This window comes from Alligator mississippiensis, chromosome 10 (genome assembly GCF_030867095.1).
Source record: "Alligator mississippiensis isolate rAllMis1 chromosome 10, rAllMis1, whole genome shotgun sequence".
NCBI classification, from domain to species: Eukaryota; Metazoa; Chordata; order Crocodylia; family Alligatoridae; genus Alligator; species Alligator mississippiensis.
This window is the reverse complement of record NC_081833.1, coordinates 58,099,899-58,122,071: the sequence shown is the minus strand read 5'-3', so window position 1 is coordinate 58,122,071 and position 22,173 is coordinate 58,099,899. Positions and strand designations below refer to the sequence as shown.

Here is a 22,173-nt window from a genome sequence, read left to right as displayed (position 1 = left end):
TCTAGGCAAGTTTAGGAAGTCAGACTGCATCACAAACCTGTACTGCCTCCTTCCTGTCTGCTCTCTATCCAACTATGTAAGTAAAAGGGAGATATGAAAAATACCTTTTGTGATTCTGGTGACATAGAAAACATGCTCTGTTTTTATATAATATAAAATTAAAAATATTTTGCAAATTTGTAATGCCTTCCATGCAAGCATTTCAAATTATTTTACAATTATGCTTCATAGCATCATTACAGCCATATTACACCCAAGGAAACTGAGGCACTGCCAGGTTAAGTTACTTGCCAAGGCCAAGTAACAACCCAGCTGGAATCAGATTGCACCATGTCTACTCCTGTGCTTTATACGCTAAGCCATAATTCCAAGCCAAAATCCACTAGCAAGTCAGTTGAAGCTGACTTTACCTATCAGAAACATTAAACCCAACTTTTATGGAACCAGAAATGTAATTTAGTAAGTGTAGTCAAACTAAGGAATACTCCTAATTCACTCCAATACATTTTATGGTATTTTAGTTATTATGAAAAAAATCGTTCTGACAGAAGAAAGAACAAGAGACTTGTCTCTGTAATCACACACAGAGAATAAAGTGGGAAAGTACAGTATCCGAGAAATGTCCTAATAATGCTGACGCTCCTGGGATATTACTGATGTTCACATGGCAACAACCTTTGTGTTCACTGGCTATACACCATTGCCCCCCTTTCTTCAGTCGTGATGGGCTCCCAAAATACAAAGAATGTCTCTGAGCCTACGAGCAACGCCCTGAAATCTGATAGCAGATCAGGGTCTCTAACTTTCTGATCTCTCAGACAGTAAGAGAGACAGCGAGGACCATTATTGAGGTGCTGGAAGGCTGGAGCTAATAAATTTGCAGAATGCTCCTGCTGGCTAATCCTCAAGTGCAGAAGCATCAGGTGAGACTCCCCACACTAACACACACAGATGGAGCACGATTTCACAGAACAAAATGTCATAGAGAAAATGAAAACACATGACAGAATTCACTACAGGGTGGCAACTAAACTAACCAAATAAGAAATTATCACCACTGGGCTTGTTGGTCCTGATCCTCTTTTGTTAAGAGATATACAGAAAGGTTAATCAAACTATTTAAATCATGAGCTCTTGACTCCTTTTCTGCAAATGAACAGAAGAAATGTCAGCTAAGACTTTGAAAATGCTCTTTTTGGAGGGAGGAGAAAGGACAACTCACACTGCATTTAAATGAAAAAAAACTTATGAAATGGAGCAGACAAGCTTGTGTCGTGTAAGATTTCCCCCCATGCACCAAGTTAAATGCATTCTCACTAGGTAGAGATTGTGAAAGAGAGTTGATCTTTAATAAATTCTCATAAACTCAGCAACGCATGAAATGCCTATTGAATTGATTGGAAAGTGGAAAAACGAATAGAAGTAATATGATATAATTTCAGTACCAGCATTAGTGGGTTTTTTGTTTTTAAATCTTCTGTAAAGACTGGATTCTTGTTGGCATGCAGATTCCTGCAGATATTATAAAGGATCAGAACATATGTTATTTTTTAACACAGCAAAGCCATGAGGAGTTTGCTGGAAAAATGTTTTCATTGGCCTTTAACATTTGTTTTTTTGTTAAAGTTGAGGGTTTTTTTGTTGTTTTCAGGACTTCACAACTTCTTAACATCATTTCGCAGGGATGAAAATGTATGCCTCATGGGAAGTTTTGAACTACATTGTTGAAGTAGTATCAGAAATCCATTCACTGATTTCCGATCACACGTTGATCACATTTCTAACTACCTACTTCTATTTCAGTTAGAAAAGACACATTGACCAGCAAAGCACTGCAAACACTTGTGCATGTGCCTCTTTTCCTGAAGTTAAGCACAGGCCTTATGTATTTACAGGACTAGGGCCTATGTTTTCAGTTGTCAAAACTTGATGAATGTAAACTACTCTTTCTCTTAGCTTGTTATATCATGGAAAGGAAGTCATTGTTGTAATGAACACTTATGCTGATCACAAGTTTTACTTTTGATTAAGTTTGTAGGCAAAGTGAAATCTTATTCCAATACCTCTCTGGATTGGAAACACATCAGGGGTCCCATCTCTTCCCTATCATCTGCTGGCACTACTTTTTTGAAAATGACTGATTTTCAAAGGGGTTATGTCCTAGAGTCTTATTACAACTAAAAGAAGGCTTAAAGAATGGTAGATGAATTTAAAAAAATAATCTCTGTCATAGTCTGCCCAAATGATTTTATCCTTTCACTTTTGGCAAAGAGAATGTCTCAGCTGAAGAAGTAAAACTCCATTTAGTAAATCAGAGATAAATAAGGATAAGTGTTGTGTTTTTTTTAAATTACCTGCAGGCATAATCTTAATTAGGCAATTCACAACTTGTACAACCTCGAGTTAGAACAGTGAAAACAGTTATCTAGCCTCTGAAAATAATCAAAATTAACTACTTTATGGCTCACATTGAAACAAGTCAAAAAAATGTAAAAAAGAGGGGGGAAACCTGAATTTCTGACTACAGAGAGGAGTTTTCCATCCACTTGGCATATGATTTGATTAGCGTTATGTAAATTAATTTAATATGCCCTAATCCAATAGAAAGAAAAAGAATGAGAAAGTGGGATTGGTTTGTCAAATCATCCAGCGTTTTTCTTAGGTTCTTTCTTGTAATATCAAAATACTGAAAAGTTTGCAAGTTACCATGTCATTTTTATAGAACTTTTCCCCCTTGTATAAACTAAAGACGTAAATGTCCCCTTCAAATGCCACTAGCACAGATCTTGTATATTGTCGCTATTCTAATTTAAAAATATATATATAATTTCTAAAAGAAATTAGATAAGTGTATGCAAGTCTAGGCTGCACATAGAGGGCTATCTTCAGCTGTCAGCTACATGCATGCAGAACCACTGATTTCAGTGGTGGAAAACACATAGACTAAAATTTGGCCCACTGGGTTTTTGTTAACCTTTTTTTTTAAATTGTATTTCCTAGCAAACATGATTAAGTATATTTAGAGAACAGCTTTGTGATTCTGCACAAATGTTTTCTGAAATGGTCTAAAAGAAGGTCTAAAACTTACCACACAAGTCAGGTCTCTTGATACATCCACTACTTGATGTGCTACTTGCAAGTCCATTAAAGGCTGCTAAGCCATCTGAGCTGTAAGCTCTTAAGACTGATAACATGTTCATCTGCTTCTCCAGGACCTGGGGACCCTGAACTTGTTCGGGTTTCATTACACCTTGTGCGGTTTCATGGGAGGAAAGAAGATTCTGATTGTGCCACTGCTTTTCTGATGTTTGTGGCAACGGTGATATGAGTCCTTGTGTTGATGGTGAGGTGACTGTATTTTGTATATTGTCGCCTCCTTCACTGCATTCTTTATTTAGGGCAGACAGCGGCTTGCTCATAATATCTGGTTCTGTTTCAATGTCCTCATCTTCAATGTTTTCTTCCTTGGAGGATTCCATATCCTCAGATGAAGCTATGTCAGACAGGTCATCAGTAGCACTTTTATTTACAGAGTCAGAGAGCAGCATATTTGAGTCATCTTCAGATTGTGTTTTTACTTCAGGGTCATTACTGGTGCAAGAATTTTGTGCTCCCGTGCCAATAACACCCGGATAAACACCAAATTGCTTGTAGAAGTCTGTTGTAAAATTACAAAAAGGAGACTCCATATGGCTGGGCCAGGAAGCATTCTTTTGTTCTGCCAGCACCTCTTTATTTTGTCCTTGGGTCATTTTCTCAGAAGCAGAGTCCAGCTGGCTGATCAAATTTGAAACTATTGCCTCTTTGCTGGACTGTCCTGAGGAGGGGAGCAAACTGACTTTATTTGCTGAAGCCAAAGCTTCCCGAGATTGATCTTTGCTATTTCCTAAAATATTATCTTTACGTTTAGCTTTGCCTAAGTGATTAGCTTGGAGATGCAGTGCCATTAGTTCCATAGATGAAGTTGTAAAGGAACAAAATAAGCAGCCATGCCAAGCAATATTGTCTTGAACTGTGACAGATGAACCTGGAAGTGAGGTGGCATCTGGTCTCACAGATAAGTCAAGAGGTTCATATTGGGATTTTTCTGCTTTTCGTTGTGAGGACTTGCTATTTATTTTTTCCTCACTGCTATCTGAGCCCAGAGTTTTTGTGGAAAGTGGATCTGATTGGGCCTTATCCTTCATTTCTTTTTCCTTCTTCAAGGAACTCAGGACAAAGCTATCCATGAAAGCTTGCAAAGACCCTTGAAAGTTCACTCCATTTCCAACCATGCTCTGATAAGCTCGGCCGAGTTCAGAAAAGTGTGTTCCTTTGGAGGATATGTCGGAACCCTTCATATTCTCGGAAGACACATCAGAAGACATGCTAGCTGCTTGTCCTTGTTGGTCTCCAGGAGAAAGCATTCCTGATGCCCACTGCTGAGAGACCATGCCACTTCGGAAATCAATGCCAGGAAGCCCCTTGAAGGCTCCTCTCAATATGTCTGGCCTTATAAACACCGATCCTTTACTTGAGGTTTCATCCTTGTGTTCTTGACTTTGAGACCCAGGGAGGGGTCCTGCTCCATTCTGTCGCTCCCGATGGTGTCGTTCCAAGTGGTATTTGAGGGATGCAGACTGGGTGCCGGCATAATCACAATGTGGACACTTGTAAGGTTTCTCACCTAGAAAGTTGTGTAAAAAGACAAATACATATTGTGTTAGCTGTGCTTTGGTCTATGGAGAAAGGAAGGAAAATCAACATTTGTTCTTTAAACATAAAAACCTCAGCTAACAGATAATTTTTAAGAGATGTTTCTTTAATACAAGAATAATTAATCATTTTAAGAATTTTTTTTAATGGGATCCTAGCATGTGGGGCTATTCAGGAATGACATGCTATCTACACACAATTAGCTATCTTTTTCTTAATCTAACATGTAGAAAACTGTTGTAGAATTAAAAGCTATGATTATGAAAATGAAGCATAACAATTTCAACCACAGTAATCATTAAAAATACAAGTTAAAAAACAGAGAGATGAAGTATGTAACAAATGGATGGTTGCAATATTTTGTGTATACAATTGCTCTAAAATTTGTTTAAATTATACACATGGAAACCATTTTTAAACCTAAAAATTTTATGGCACTGTTACGCAAGACTGAAATGAATGATTTAAGTCTTGCTCTGCAGTAAATCATGGATATAATTAGCAAATGGCATACTGCACAAGTAATTTATCATTATTTGGAGGGCACCATTCCAGAAGGATTCAAAGATCTGCAGACCTACTGCATTGTTTCTAAATAAAGAACTATAAATACAGATTCTATAAAATATTAATATCATTACAGTACATTATGATTGCAGCATGTAAGAACATATAGTTAAGATAAAAAGTAGTCAATAAAATTAAAAAGAAAATGAGTAGTAAAAAGGTACAAAATATATTTAGTTTCTGTATTTGAAATTAGCATTATCTACTGTTTTTTGCAGTGGCTTAAATTTGTACTAATGGCATTTCTAATGTTCTAGTAGTAAAAAGTGTAATTTACCTATAATAAGCACTTTTCTAGAGAATAAGGATCAGCTTAAATAGTGTTTTAAAACATATAAGATGGTTTTTATGAATTAAATATATATTTCAACTCAATACTAAACTTTTATTGTTCTTCTCATGATTTAAATGAACTCAAAGATATTACACATATATTAAATATTCACATACAATCATAGATATACATCCAGAAAGAAAATACATCTAAATAAATATAAATTCAAATCTATGCAGAGCACTTGTTAGCAATCAAGGTTTCCTTGTAGAGTTGAGAAAGGAAATACTCACGGAAAGAGACAGGAGTCTGACAGTACTGTAAGCTTCTTTTTAATAGTGCCCTGTCAATTAGCAATTATTTTTATGAGGAACCTCAACAACGAGAAGAAAGTGTTTTTTCTCTTATGGGTTTTTTCCCCGTCCCTCTAACTGATCTCAAACTGATCTAATAGACAATGCAAACCTTCTGTGAACAGGATTCTGGAAATATGTAATTGTCTTAAACATTCTTTCAGAAGAATAAGAATTGTACAATAAAACTGGATAGGTTATCACAGTAGTAAAAAAGTTACCAATTCTTGACTAACTTCAAAATCCATTTCCAGTAAAAACTGAAGGATTTTAATATTTTTGTGGGGTTAAGTGTTAAATAACAGTTTAAAAAATAGCTTCTTGTTTCAAATAACAGTTTCTTATTGATTGTAATAAGCAAAGTGGGATTCAGCTAATGAACATTCAAGATGGCCATATAGCACTACCTGAACCAACCCAAAGATGTACTAGTAGGTACAAGGCAGACAAGGTTCCTTGGGTGAATCTGATATCTTTTATTAGACCAACCCAAATAGCTGGAGAATAGTTATTAAGCAAGCTTTTGGGTTCAAAAACCCTTCGTCAGGCTAAGGAAGTTTCAGCAGTTGGTGTGTGCTCTTCCTGGAGGTACAATGCATGAAGAACTCAGCAATGTATGCCAGCCTTCAAAAGTCAGTAAGGTGAAGTTGGCCACATATAATATGGCTTTCCCTCAAAACCAGAGAACATCTATTCTAGTCTATTTTATTATGGTCTATTTAATAGGATAGGAAGCGTTTTAGGGCAAGGCAAGGAGTAACAGACACAATTTGCCTATGTATATGCATCCATAACCTGAAATACAATTGTTGCTCGGTATATTCCCTCGTGCAGATTCTTCTTCTTGGCAGTAAGAATATTCTGTGACAGTTCTGCTGCTGGCCAGAATACAAGCTTACATTAATGTTGTTTTTACATCATAAATGGGCTCCAGTTTTTATAATGAGTTCCTGTTCTTCCAGACCTTGCTCCTATGTATTTGGCCCTACATGTTACAACCAATTCATTATAAGGTTTTTAATTCTCTTTGATACAAAAAAGGGATTAAAAACATTGTCCAAGAACTTTATATTAGTCCAATTCTGATGCTGAGAAAATATTTCTAAAAGCCCAGTATGTAAAATGCCTTCACTTTTTAATTCCAACTCCACTTAACTGAAAACTATTCTACAGCACCTAGATTTTTACATAAGTGTTAAATCATTGATCATTTCCCTTTATGATTATAACTCTTTTTGGGGTGTATCTAAGCACTGAACGACAAGTGACATCATCATTAGAAATTGTGTTCTGCCACTGCAGATGCTGTGTGAACTGTCGATAACATACTTCTGCAATGATAAGGCAGATTTTTACAATATAGGCTGAGCTAATGATGCTATAAACATACAGGAGATGCTTCAGGCAACAAGTATATTTAAAAATGGGTGCAAGGGAGTTAAAATATGCTAACTAAAGGAAATACTAATAATACTATGCACTCATAAAGTGCCTTCCTTCCGAAGCACTCTGCACTGACAACATACTTTTATTTTTAATTGCTGAGCCCTGAAGATATTCCATTTTCCTTTCAAAGACCCACAGTAGAGTGACCTTCCCTTTGCTGAAGGAGACCTGGACATGAGTCCCCACGAATCCCATCAGCCTATAAGAGGATACCAACTGAGACAGCCTATAAGAGGATACCAACTGAGACAGTTTGATTAAAAGTGCCAATTTCCCCTAGAGTTGAGTCCACTGAAACTAGAATGCTCCCATCTCTTGTGAGGCTGTGAATGAGGATTTAAACTGAGGGCTCAAACTCTGATCTATCATGTTGCAATACACCAAGCCCCCTTTAAATCAGAGGACTTGCCAAAAAACTGCGACAGAGGAAAATATTTGAAAATTTTTCCCACAATCTAAATATGAAAGTAACTAGCTCATTTAAAAACAGTTCCCTTACAAAAGTAATTGCTGCTATTCCAGAAGCCAGTATAGAGAAGTAGTTAGTGTCTGATGAAGTAAGTTGTGGCCTATAAAAGCTTAAGGCTGTAGGCCTCTCTGAACCAGTGAGTTCTGCCTTCTGATAGAAGGTAGAATGAGCAGAGATGAACTAAAGTATCTCCAAAACTGTTAAGTTTAGGGATTTGAACAATTTCTAACTTGAATAATTGGTCAGACATATTTACAAGGCATTCCATCTATTCAGACAGACACATAACGTGCCAAGTGTCAGACCTAGTAGCAGTAGTTATAAACTCCTGGGGGAAAGAAATAGCCCAAATTTTTAATGAGAAACCGGCAAGATCCTTAACCTCCCTGTTTCTGTCAGGAACTATAATAATACTAGGAAGCCTAAATAGCATAAACAGGCTAGGACTTATTCTTGTTAGAGGTATACTTATTTGTATCTAATACTGTGAAGAAACGTTTCAGAAATCTCATCCTCATGTAATGATTACCCTGATGTTAGTGCCAAGAGCAGCATCTGGGTGAGTCATTTAACACCTAATTTCTGCTTGAATAAATTAAAACTGCCATGTAGAGGTGAGGAAAACATTACTTTTTTCAACGACTTTCCTAAATTTGATATCAAAGGGTCATCCTTTCATAGTTCACAATGGGACTGTCGGATAATTCTCTGAGCTTTATTTCTATCTCCACAAACCTTTCACAACCTAATAGAGAACTGTCCCAGTACCTGGTTATAAAACTATTTCATAAGACAGTAGTTATCTAGATGGCATAATCACTGCTCTCATCTACCTACTAGTCTCAGTTACCAGGCACAAGTCACATCATAAGAATTGCTCTCTGACAGGATAAAACAAAACAATTCAAGTCTACTGTAAAAACTGAACGATATCCTGGCAGACGAGTAGAATCAGACATACTGCCCAGTGGAAATTGTATACTTATACAGAGCCAGCCTTAAGGAAAATGGCACCCTGGGTGAACTTATATTTGGCGCACTCCCTGCCCACTCCCCTCCCTGCCAGCATTTCTTTATTTTGGGCCAGGGCCTCCCATGGGCAGAGGATGAAGAGCAGCATTTTGGTCCCAGCCTTTGACAGCGCTACAGGGACCTGGCTGGGGTGAGCACTTCCAGGTTTGAGGTTGGTCCCTTTCTGGCCACCAGCCCACTCCAAGTTCCTCTTCAGCTGCAGCTGGAGGTGGGGGTCAGGGATCAGCCAGGACAGGGCAGGACCGGGTGGCACACCCCTGACTGTAGCAACCTGGGAGATCACCTACCCCTAAGGCTGGCTCTGTACTTATACATACAATGAACTGCATAAACAACACGGATGTTTATCTTATTCAGACTACTACCACTCCCACCTATGGTTCTTATATACCACATAATCATACCATGCATAGGAAAAAACTACTGTGAAGCTAAACAAGAACACTGACAGATTAAATATATAGATCTATAGATTTTATGGCCAGAAAACACTATCTCTTCACTCTCCCTTCCAGCTCTAACATCTATGAAATCAATGAAATCTTATTTCTAGTCTGAATTTGTATAGATTCAGCTCCCAATCACTGCATCTCAGTGGGTCTTCTTTCTGTTAAAGAAATGACTACTATGAGAAATCTCTTCCCCTTGTAGGTGCTACAGAATGTAATCATGTCACCTGTTAACATTTCCTCACACATTTTCAAAGATACATAATGCTTTTTGTAGCTTCTTTCTGCATCCTTTCCATCAAGTCTTGTGTCATTGGCAAATTTTGCCAGCAACAATTTTAGATTTTCTTCTATATGACTGCTCACTTTACAGAAAAGCAATGGCCCAGGGACCTCACTGGAAAAGCTCCTACTGCATGATGACTCCCTGTTTACACATGTATTTTATAATATGGGCCACAGTGATTTTGTATACTGTTTTTTAATCAAAATGTCAAAAGTAATACATTACGTTAAGAAAACGACCATAAGAAACTAAATATTAATCTTTAACATCAACATATTAGATTAAGTATTTTTGGTAAGACCTATTTTCATAAGTATATGTTGATTGGCATTAATTATGCCACCATTTTGAATTCTTTACCAAACAAATAGCATGTACATTTTTTTCCATTTTTTTTTTTTTGGACTGATGTTCAAATGGTACTAAAATAAATTACTCTATAGTTTATTACTAACAAAATAAATCACTGTAGTTTTTTTTCCAGATCTTTTTTTTTCTTTCTGAAATATTGGAACAGCATTAATTTGCTTCCTCAATGGTCTGGAACTTCCACAGTGTTCCAAGACACTTAGGCTACGGACAGAAGTTACACATAAACTGGCATAAGTGATTGGAACCCAGTTCAAATCTGTAATACAACAGAAGTTCTGTACATATAAACCCCTTTCAAAATGCCTGAAACCAGTTTAATATAAACCTGGATGGATAACTGATTTAGGTTAACTCAATTTATTCAACTTCTGTCCCAGATCCCCTCCAGATTCAAATTAACTCACCGTCTCCAGCATCCCAGGATGCTTTGCACCTCCCCTCACAGGGTGGGTGGGCTAGCCTTGCCCCAAGCTGTCTGCTCCAACCCAGCAGGGGGGCATGCTCTAGCACCCCCTGACTTCTGGCCTGGGCCACTGCCAGGCTGCATTTCTGGGATCAAAAATGAATGTCTGTTCACTTGCTTATTGGTTCAGTCTATGCAGCTTAGACTAACCTGCAAAGATTGAATCGATTCAGCCTCAGGCTTTTTGAGCATCTTTCCTTAGCCTTAAGAATCATCCTTACTCATTCAGAGAGATCTTTGGCCAATTCTTTCAATTGTCTTGTGCACTAGTTATCCCATCCTACTGATTTACAAATGTTTGATTTTAATAGCTGCCACTTACCATTCTTCTTATTGCATGTTATCATTCTAAAATAAATCTTCCTGCTCCTTTCTAAATAAAGGATAGAAATATTCATTTAATGCTTCTGTAGTTTTCTGTATCACAGTTGATAATTTTAGCATTGATGTATGGTATCAGACATACACCATACTGTTTATCTAACTGTTCTTAACCTGAGTAGCTATAGATTTTTTTCTGGTACTTTAGCTTCCCTTATCAAATGTCTATATTTCCCAACTGCTTATTTGTACTGACTGCTTTCAGCTTTTCTATTATGTTTATTTATTATATATAAGGCTTTTACATTTTTTACATATTTACATCTGCACTTTGCCTCTTACCACCAAAACAATTTCTGGTAGTACTCCTTCACAGCATATAGGCTCTTTACATTAGTTCAGGAACTTAGTCACACTGACAGCTCTTGCAGCTAACAGCAGGGTTTTTGACATCACTCACAGACAATGTAAGTCAAATTTGGCCCCATATACTTCTACATATGGTTTTATTTTATGTTAAGCATAATGAAATCCAACAGCTTAACTCCAGTGAATATTGTTTAATAAAACTATTGAAAACATTTTATGGCATCTTTTATTTTATCATTGGAGTGGTTATTGATAACCTATTTTATCCATTGTACAGTAGATATTTTAGAAATGGATTGCTGTATGGTTTAATTAGTTCATTATTATGCCTATTCTTACACAGTAATTTCTTTTATCATTCTAATCATTCACTTCACACTTTTTAAACCAAATGGAATATCAAAGGTTCTGTAAGATTATTTTTGGATCATGCACATGTTTTACCACACAATTAATCTGTTTGTCAGAAATACCAGTTGACATCTTCCCTTTACCACTCACTTTACTCATACTTTAACTCAATAGATATGATTTGGATATACTCCTCCATCTCACAAAAAAATAAAATAAAATAAAACATTTTTGATGCTATGACTCAGTTTATTAAGGGTATTGCATTCTAGTACTTGGCAAACAGTAAATGTTTTAATTTTTGGTAAAGTTATATAATTGAATATTTTCATTTATTTACATATTCTCTCTAAAATTTATTTAGTCTTTTTACATGTCTTTACTTAGTTAATACACAAAGAGATAAATATGGTTGCTCCTTTGCAGTGAAGCTCCAGTACATTAATATAAACTGTACACTAATTCCCCCAAAGCATATATATGTTGTAAACCTGAAGACTTTTTACACAGCTGCTTATTGCTAAACAGTGCCTTGTCCAGAAGGGGACAATCTGTGTCTCTAATTGCTGTCACTGAAGCTGAGATTCATTATGTGACTTTCCCATTAAAATGTGAGCATTAATTTGTATAATGAAATATCACCCACTGCAGTGTTCATTAGCCATGCCCTACTGTATACTGCACATTGTTAGCTACCTAGAAACTGTAGTTAATTTCACTAATGGATATTTCCCTACTTAGTGTTTGGTAGGAAATTTATACTGTAACATTACCTCTTAAACTTTTAAGGAAATTTAAATTCAATCAATTATTTTCAACAAAAGTTTGGGATATCATTAAGGCAGGAAAAGGCAAGCTGTACAATGTTAAGGATGGGAAATCTGGAGAAATCTAGAGAAATGAAAAGTCCTTTTAGTTCATCTCAGAAATGTAAGAATAAAGGATGTTCAGTACCAAAATTGTCTCCTCTTGGAGCACACATCCCCATTTTCCTTAATTATTCATATTGCTCATCCCACTACAAGCGCCTTCAGAGAATAGCAACAGGCAGTCTTTTTTTAGGAAGAAAATGTGAATTGAATTCATTTAAACAGCACCATTTTTAGTGTATTTCATCAGTTCATCTAAGCAAGTTTTAAAATGCCACAGTTGGATTTCAAAGAGTATCAAGCAGCAGTAATGCTGCAGGATGTATATTATATATACATGTGTGTATTGTGTAGCATATGTAACACAGGTCAATTGATACAGCTCTGCAAAGCTTTTCCCCTTTATCTCTTCTTCAGTATGTGCATATAGCTCACATCCTACTCAGGACCAATTTCTGATTCATACGTATGACTTTTTTACTCAGGTGAATACACAAGCCAGGGTATAAGCACACCCAAGTCTTGATGTGTGTAGAACTCTAATATGTGTATACTTGTACACTTGTAATGGTTTGTGAACACCTCCAATGAGAACATACACAGTTTCAAGTCTGAAAATTTGCCCCAAACCAACATGCTTATGGACAATGAGAGCAAGTACAAGCTCATCATTTTTTACTTAACCATTTCTGTGCCCTTTTAAGGCTCAATTTTTTAGGGTGACAAACAGCTTTGATTCCCGTTGACTGCAACGGAAATTGAGGGCATTAATGAAGCTATGGAAGGTGCTTATTACCATGCCAGATGAAACCTTAAATGACTGGGTTCATAGGACAAACCACACTTCCCTGTACAGAATATACTATCCATGTACATTACTGGAACTGTTCATGATCTTTGCTGTTTTTATCCTGATAAAACCCCAGGAAGTAATATCCTCATTTCATAAATGGGGAACAGAGGCACAGAGTGGTTAAGTGATTTGATATAGGTCACACATGACTGTGGTCATTCAGGGACTGACTTTACATCTCCCATGTCCTAAGGTAGAACCTAATTATTGGATAATCCTTCCTCTCGTCTTAAGTGTCATTACTGACATTTTACTGGAATGTCTGCCCTTACATAAAACAGTGCATTCTATGTCCCTGTAGGGCTGTGAGTATAGGACAGAAGCACGAAAATAAAGGATGCCAACATAACTTAGGAGTACAAAACCATAACTAATGAAAGTAATTAACCAGTACATTGCACTATCATACATACCAGTACGTTGAGCTATCATATATCATATATACTATAACACCCTTTAGTAGCATTATGGTAGCTGTGATGGTCCAAGAAATATGTGAGAAGCAAGAACTGCATGATATGCTTGATTACAAAGTTTGTTTTTGTGCACTGTCTCTGCACTTTCATTTATTTTGGAAAAGTATTTTGGAGATTTACAGGAATGGAGCTGATAGAACAATATCCCAGAGTAATTCCATCAAGGAATGTTCTTGTTCTTATCATAAGGTAAGGATTTGCCTAACCTCTTTGTATGCTTAAACTGTACTATCCTTGTTACTGATATTAAGACATTCAGGATCAAATTCTCACAGAACTGTCACACCAACTCCCTTGGAATTACTCCTGATTTCAATTGGCACAAATGAGATCAGCATCAGTATACACGTTCCAGCTGTGTGAATCCATTTCTATATTATTAGCACTTTGTTTAGGTGAGTCATGTCTAACCAGAGAAGTGCTTTTACTGAAAACAACATAGTAATGGTTTTCTGAACTATGCTAGCTTAGAAGCTGAAAGTTCTACAGGAAGACTGAACTACTAATTTTTGTATCACGTGGCCTTTTTCTGACTCTTGTAGCATAAGCACACAGAAATCCAACAGCTGACCTACTCCATTTACAAAAACCTCCCCCACTAAATACTGTTCAGTCAGCAGAAGAGGAACTAATCTGTGCTTTAGGATGTTGAGAGTGAACCGAACCAGTTAACTGAGTACTTGTGTTTCTTTCCTAAGAAAACAGAGGGCAGCTTCATCTGATACAGAGACAAAAGAAGCTCAAGTGCCTTCTTTGGCCCAACAGTGACAGGGGCTCCTTTTAGCTGGATCAGATTCTGAGTCTGGTTTTGGCATGTATACCAAGGCATCCTACCTATAGGCCTCCAAACACACAGATGTTCAAAGGAACCTGACTTTTCCTGAACTGCTTGAGCTCATCTCTAACAAACAGGTGCTGCGAGAACAAGAGCAGTAATTGAGTTAATGTAGTGGAGAAACACAGGAGAGTGTGTTTTATCAATCAGTTATATGATCCAGACATATAATAAAGTCAGATTGTAATACAAACTACAGAAAACTGACAAACACCATCCTAGATAAGTATGAACTAAACAATATAATATTTTCTTAATAATTAGTATCTATTACATCATTTCCATTTGCTGCATAACAAATGAAATTTGATTTAATAACTCTAGTAATTTGCCATTTTACATTTTTTCTAATGTTTATTATGATTATTTATACAGTTTAAAACACTGTTTCATTTTTAAAATACTCTTGTCATTATTTTAAAAATACTTTGTTCTTAGTTTAATGGAAATTGATCCTTATCTATTTTAATTTTATCATGCTTTTAAAATACATTGCAAATGCTGTTTCAATAGTTTGCATAATGTTTCTGTAAAGTCATATTTTTTGTTCTGTTACTGGAAGGACTTTTTTTCTTGCTCTGATTCTAAGGTGGTTTTAAAGCATAATTTTTAGGGAATGCTTTCATTGCAATTTATTTATTTTCTATGAATTATACTCTGCAAATATTGTAAGCACAGTACTGTCATCTTTAAGGAAACAAAAACCAATGAACACCTATTTATGGTAAGGTTTTTCAGAAGGCATAGGAAGAGGAGCAGGATGAAAGGGAAGCAAAGGGGAGGTACCCAGTGCATTCATCTGCATGTGCAATTAAGACAGAGAGACAAACACCGGCACAGTTCGTGCTGGAGAAAACTGCTCCCAGGTGCAGTATTTACGTGTGCACCCAGGACTGCAGAAATTCAGGCCAAAGAGGAGCAGCCCTGGGCTGGCAGGGATCTCGGCTGGGGTGGGCAGGCCTGGGCTTCAGGTGGCGGCATCAGGCCTGGACCACAAGGGTGCTACAGTGGGGGTAGGCAGCAGGAAGCCTCTGCACTGCCATACCCTTTTGCCCTAGCCAGCCTGTCACAACCTACATGTGTTTTACAGCACACATAACTAGTATGCTGTACTGTCCAAGGCAAAGTTAATTAATTTCCTATGCCCTAATACTGGTGCGTATGTAGACTATGACACTTTACTGTGGAGCTATTTAGCTGATGCAGTAAAGCGCACATGTAGATGTACCCAGTTTTCCTAAATCTTCCACTATTTTAAACATTAAAATAGTGTAAAATCACACTTATCAGGTTACTTTCAAATAATGGTATTGCCATATATTTATTTACTTTTATTACAGTAGTAAATGTAAAAATGAGGCCTGTGTTGTCTTAGGTATTGTACAAACTCTAAACAACTAGTAAAGATAAAGTCATTGTCCTAAAGAGCATGCATGCAAAAGTGAAACAATATTAAGGGCCACATTTTCAGAATCACATTAAATCTATCATACATGGTCAGTTCAATGACAGAAAGATAAGATGCAATGAATATATTCTATCTGTTCCTTTACATTTCCTGCTTTTGCCAATTTGGGGCCCTCATAATCAAATTTTCAAAAGCATTCTGTCCATTTGCATACCCAGAAATATAGGCTGCCTATACACATGCTGGTTCACATTCAAATTAGATTGAGTCTGCTCCACATTCTAATTAAATCACTCTAGCGTGGCCTCACCATCGTGTGTATAAGCCCCTACACATTTAAAAATGGCTGCAGGGGTTCTTTATCTAAGCCTCATCAAATGAGGTCTAGATAGTGTCCTGTGGCCATTTTTAAACATGCAGGTGAGGTGTTTTAATTAGAGCAGCTCTCTAGTAACTGCTCTAATTAAAGCTTCCCCGCCCGAAGCATGTTTATAGGCAGCCGTAGTTTCAAGGTTCTCAAAGTAGAAATGAGACGTATACCCCAATAGCCACCCCAATACCTGATTGATTCATGTAAAGAAATAGCACTTGCTTACCCAATTTGTGAAATTAGAAACAAAAAAAAAGAGAATGAACTCATAGGTACAGCTAGAAAGTCTCTCTTAAACCTTCTCATTCTGTAAATAACTGAAGAATATTTAAACTATTTTCATTGAAACATTCTAACAAAGCTGTGGCCTAATCTTTCAGGAAAAATCTGAAAGGTCATGCACATTAACTACCCAAATTGCCCAGTAGTTTACCTGCCGGCTAGAAAGAAGGATACTGCATGTGAAAGTGATTTGCACGCGTGACCATGCAAGTTCATCAATAAGCCCCTAATCTCTCCTGATAGTCTCTACCCTGGGCCTATCTATCTATACCCCCACTCAGCTTCTAGATCTAAAGACATGGGTACTGAACCCCATATATGGTTTCCAGAGGATAAGAGATTCAGACTCTGCCAAGGTTGAGAATGAAGTGAATTTTCTGATTCAAAGCCAATTCCACTGTTTCAGATGGTTTTCTGAGCTCCCCCCACCCTGCCACACCCCCTTCCAAAATGGAATGAGAACTACATAATTTCTTGCAAAACATTTTCTTGAAACTTAATTTCAGGCCAACTTAAACAAGTCATTTCATCTTATTTTGATGCTATCAAATCATTCATTCCAATTTCAACTGTTTACAATATTTATTTATTTATTGCTATAAGAAACAATGAATTTCATTTTGAAATGAAAAATCAAAACATTCCATTCTGAACATGTCAAAACAGGACATTTCTGAAGCATTACTGAAACGCTTCGTTTATTAATTTTTTTTAACAAAATGTTGTTTGGATCAACACATTTTTCAAAACATTTTCATGTCAAGGAAAATGAAATGGCATTTTGTATTGAAAAAAATATTTCAACAAACATTTCCACCTAGCTCTCTCACCAGGCATATCTTTTAACAAAAATACTTCTTTTTTGGATAGCCACCCTTCTCCCAAACCCACTTTGCAAAGCCTCATATAGCCAGCAGTTGCAGAGATAGCTGTAGGCCTGTAGAGTTCATAATATATAGGCACATGGGATAGAGAAATGTCATATTAGCCTTGAATCATGCATAGAATTTCAAGTGATGTCAATGGAAACTAAGGACATAGGCCATTGTATGGCAGTTAGTCATTTACCATACCATGATTATAAGGTTTATTAAGCACCCATTAAAATATCTCTGTATATCATTCTTATGTTTATTTTATTAGAACACATACAACAATATTTTTAAGGAAAAGATTACAGTTTCCTAGCCTTTAACACAGACCATACTCTGAATGAAATAAACAAAACAATGATGGTGCCCGCATAACCAAAAAGTCTGCACAGGGTGGAAATAACTAACAAATTGCTATTATAAAACTAAAATAAGAATAGATACAGGTAGTGACTAGTAAGACTAGTGCAAAAAAGTTAATTTCTAAATGTATTTGATAAATTAAAGGAGTTAAAATGTCCATGTGCATGCCAAGAGATGAAAAATGAGAATAGTAACAATAAATTGGATAGAAAGAATAACTTAGAACGAAACTATGAGTCCCTAAGTAAATGCTAAGGGGGGGCCTTTAGAGCAGTCAGTGTGACTATGTCTGAAACCAATAGGCTTGCACAGAAGAACAAGGGTAATTGAAGGACACAATGGTGAAACAGACTTTGAGATTGAAATTATCTCAAATAGGGAAAGAGGAGACTTTTCAAGTTATCTTTTCACCAGTCAAATGTCCATAAGCTTTTTATTTAAGAAGATTGCCATATATCTTTCTAAAAGATCTTCTGAGTGAACTACCACATCTTCACCTAAATTAGAAATTAAAACTTGAAACCAGATGTTTATTTTAACACACCCACACAAGACTCTTTCTATCAATGCCATATTCTTCTCATCCCCTTACCTGTGTGTATTCTCAAGTGGACTTTTAAATGGTGTGATGTTCTGAAAGTTTTTCCACAATAGGGACAGTCTTTCATGGCAGAACCAAGACTCCTGTCTCTCAGTAAAGCTGGCTGCTGGACTCCTACAGATCTCCCAGCTTCTTCTCCGATGTCTGAAACAGAAATGTTCTCACATCACTTCAGCACATGTCAGAAGTTGTTCTCACTAAAACTGCTAACACAACACAAAGTTAAACATGTCAATACTACACCTGTCTATTTCATTCTTTAAATCTGACAGAATGCTGACAATTCATGTATTTTCTTGTTATTCTCTTAAATTATTTCATCTTTCCTATCATCATTTTAAGCAGCATATGGTACCTTTATATTGAACTGAATTATACAAGGAAAGAAACAGCTGTGTCAGCAGCTGGTTTGATTTCTTCTTTTGCTTAGTTCCTACTAATTTCCCCCCCCCCTAAAAAAAAAGTTTTAAAATGTTATTGTGTTGAAGCTGGTTAATTTCTAATTATTGTAAAAGAGCTACACATTTTTAGATTTTAAAAAGTTTGTATTTCGTATCTTAAAAACAAAAACAGCAGTACAGTTGTGCTGATAATGGGGAAGACTGCAGTGACAGTCTTTTGGGCATTATTTCCTTTCCTGCGGACAGACTATGCCAATTTTCTTCCTTGGCTTTCCACCAATGGAGCTCGGCTGCATGAGTCTTTTTGAGAGGCCTAATATCAGGAAACATCAAAGGACAAGCAGGCCAATTGAAGAGAACTGTCTTTCCCACAACCACTGAGCAATATTCAACTGCTTTGTTTCTCTTTCTTGACATACAAGGCTGCACTTACACATTGCATCTTATTACCATGGCTCTTGTGCCTAGGACACCATTATCATCTTCAGATTTTAAAAAATCTGGTTGTTTTCAACCACTTGGAACAAACTGACAAGTTACCATTCAAGTAGGTTCTGAACAAAGTGGGTTACAATTCAGGCAAAGGACTGACCAAAAATTTCAAAAAACATAGGGTATTTTTTAAAAGTTTTTATTCAAACCAATCATGTATCCTAAATATTATCAAGCATTTATGAAGAGTTCCCATTTAATATGTGGCATATGTACATCAGACAATAGGATGGTAAGTGTAGAAATGGAATAACAATATTGTCACAACCTAGAAACACAATACACAGAAACATATTTTCAAAGTTATATGCAGAAGTTGAACTATGTGATACCCAATGATATTAACAGGAAAGCCATATTTAAATCTTGATAATTTCCCCCATAAACTATTGATTAAAGTATCTGTTCTGCTGCTAGAGAATGAAATCTAACTTATCTGGTGCTGTTTTTTACTTAGAAGTGATGGACAAAACAAAAGTATGTAAACACTTGACTAATAAAAAGGATATATACATTAGCATGGACATAAATACCATATTACTGAAAAGGGAAACAACTGTAGATATTATAACTATATGCTAAACTATGGTGAACACGGTCACTTTTTTGAAGCAGTCTCAGATAGGAGTGTACTGAAGACACAGTGAGAGTGAAAATGAGAGAACAGCTAGAGACATACGTGAATAGCCTTAACAATTACATTTTTAATTGCAACAACAAAACGCTCTTACCTAACACAGTTGAAAGCATTATGAGAATCTAATAATTAGGTAACAAAAGTCAAAAGTTCTAAATCCCCAGCTAGTTTTTTCCAATGTACCTGATTAGATAAAAATATAATTTCTTTGTGAAAAGCCAGATATATCTACGTTTGAAATATATTTAGCACAACCACTGGGAATATACACAGCCATATAAATGCAAAGATCATTGCAAAGATCATTTTAAGCTAAAAAAGGATAGTATTATACAATAAACACACGCCTGACAAATATTCTGTAAAAGTTTTAAGTTCTGCTTGAAACCTGCAAAGTTAAAAGACAGCATTTAAATTAGAAGGGCAGTAGCTGGCATTTTGAATTATTCACAAGTATTTAAAAGTAACATAATGCAGATTATATGTTGCTTTTCAATAACAGGACAGACACATATCGGTACTATCCTATATTTCCAATTTCCACAAGGGATGCTGGCTTTCTGCTACTTTGTAAGGGGCATGTAACAGGACAGTTATATAAGATAATGTCCAGAACTGCTTTGGGAAAAGCAGGCTGTGAAATACAAAATACAGTATGCATGATGATACTGAGAGATTTTAGTTTAGTTTTCAATAAATATTGTGTGAACATTATAGATAAATATATAGATAAAGCTAACAAGCCACTCAGGATAAATTTACAGAACAAGACTACTAGTTATGTTTTGCTATATGTCACTCTAAATGATGGCCTGTTATCCATTTCCCTTTTATCTTTCTATCTAGAATATATGTGGCCCAATAAAAAAGAATAAATTTGTAAGATAAACAGCTCGCCTTGCAGATTTAAGAGTCTAATTTTCACTTTACGCAAAATTGAATTTTTTCGAGGCAGTGAGACTATGGAGTTTACTCTAGCACTAATCCCTCTGAAAAAGCAAACTGAAAACAACAATGAAGCAGAGAAAGATGTGGGTGGTCTGAAGAGCTTTCCCTTAGATTTAAGTAGACATACAGTAGATAGCTCTAAAGGCTTTCCTCTAACAGGGCCTTACCTATAAGAACTTTTTCTTCCCACAGTGAACACATTCCTAAGACTTTAAAGCTGGGCTGAGGGCTTTTCTTTTGAATTACTTTGCTTACAAAGCCCACCGAAGTGCTGGAGGCCGCTGCTACCTGAATGAATAGCTCTACATCTAAGTCCTTTTATTTGAATCAATGAAACTATAAGTTCACGGTTGCTTTCTGTTTCTCTCAGACCCTAACCCACATCTCTGCTCACTAAAGTACTGAATCAGCAAACTATCCCTATTTGCTAAAACACTTAAGCACTCCCTTAACTGTAGCATGCGCTTACATCACAACTACTACCCCATAACAACTGCACTGATTAAAGCAGTGCCTAAAAGGCTAAGGAAAAAATAAGGAGTGTATATGAGTGAATGTTCAAAAGGAAAATAAATCTGTAAAACAAAAGAATTATTATGGGGGAGTGAGCATTGAAAAAGCTGCTCCATGCGGCTTTACCAATAAACATCAATCCTAACCTTCAACTTCCCTTCCCTATCCATCGACTTCGAGATCTTTGCTAAGTAGAAATTGGCAATTGGGTTGAATTGGACTAGTTTGTGGGAATATCTGTAATGAGCCAACAGGACATAAGGTTTATCTGAGCAAAATTATTTCAAATGTAATCAAGATTTTCCCCAAAGTTTCTGAGTTGATCCATTTCCAAAAATAAATAAATAAATAAATAATGAAAAAAAATTAAATCCCACTAATTTTGTGAAGAAAAAGAACAGTTGACTATCTTACATTAACCATGCTTATTTGAGTTGTGTTGCCCATAAAACTTCTTTTTGTGGGTGTATACACTTCATGGACATAAGACTGGATTCATTTTGGCTAGCAGTTTCTATTATAGCTTTCACCCTGGATTCCTTTCTGGCCTACTGTATTCAAGAACATGACGGATGTCAAATGTCTTCCTCCTTTGCCAATGAAAAATCTATAGCTACAGGAATTCACAGAACAGGAAAAGGGAGAGGACTCTCAGATCCAAGTGAGCAATGTATTTAAAAGGACCATAGTTAGTGTAAGATAAAAAACCTTTTTTTCTTCACACGATTTTCCACATGGGCTCTTCTCCCAAAGACCAGAAAGCACTGACTTCATAAGTTATGTAGTTAAGGGGGAAATTTTTGAGA

At 36.3% G+C, this 22,173-nt stretch overlaps 1 protein-coding gene across 15 annotated transcripts in view; it reads right to left on the bottom strand.

Annotated features, from left to right (window-relative positions):
• The window catches only part of ZNF536 (zinc finger protein 536), a 464,250-nt gene that overhangs the window by 184,234 nt on the left and 257,843 nt on the right, over positions 1 to 22,173 (bottom strand). For all 15 annotated transcript variants that reach the window (XM_059713819.1, XM_059713821.1, XM_019492883.2 and 12 more), the window contains 2 exons: positions 18,368 to 18,520; positions 3,089 to 4,666 (listed from right to left, as the gene is read on the bottom strand). In XM_059713819.1, the coding sequence (XP_059569802.1) occupies positions 3,089 to 4,666; positions 18,368 to 18,520 (1,731 nt within the window). The remainder of the gene's footprint in view (positions 1 to 3,088; positions 4,667 to 18,367; positions 18,521 to 22,173) is intronic.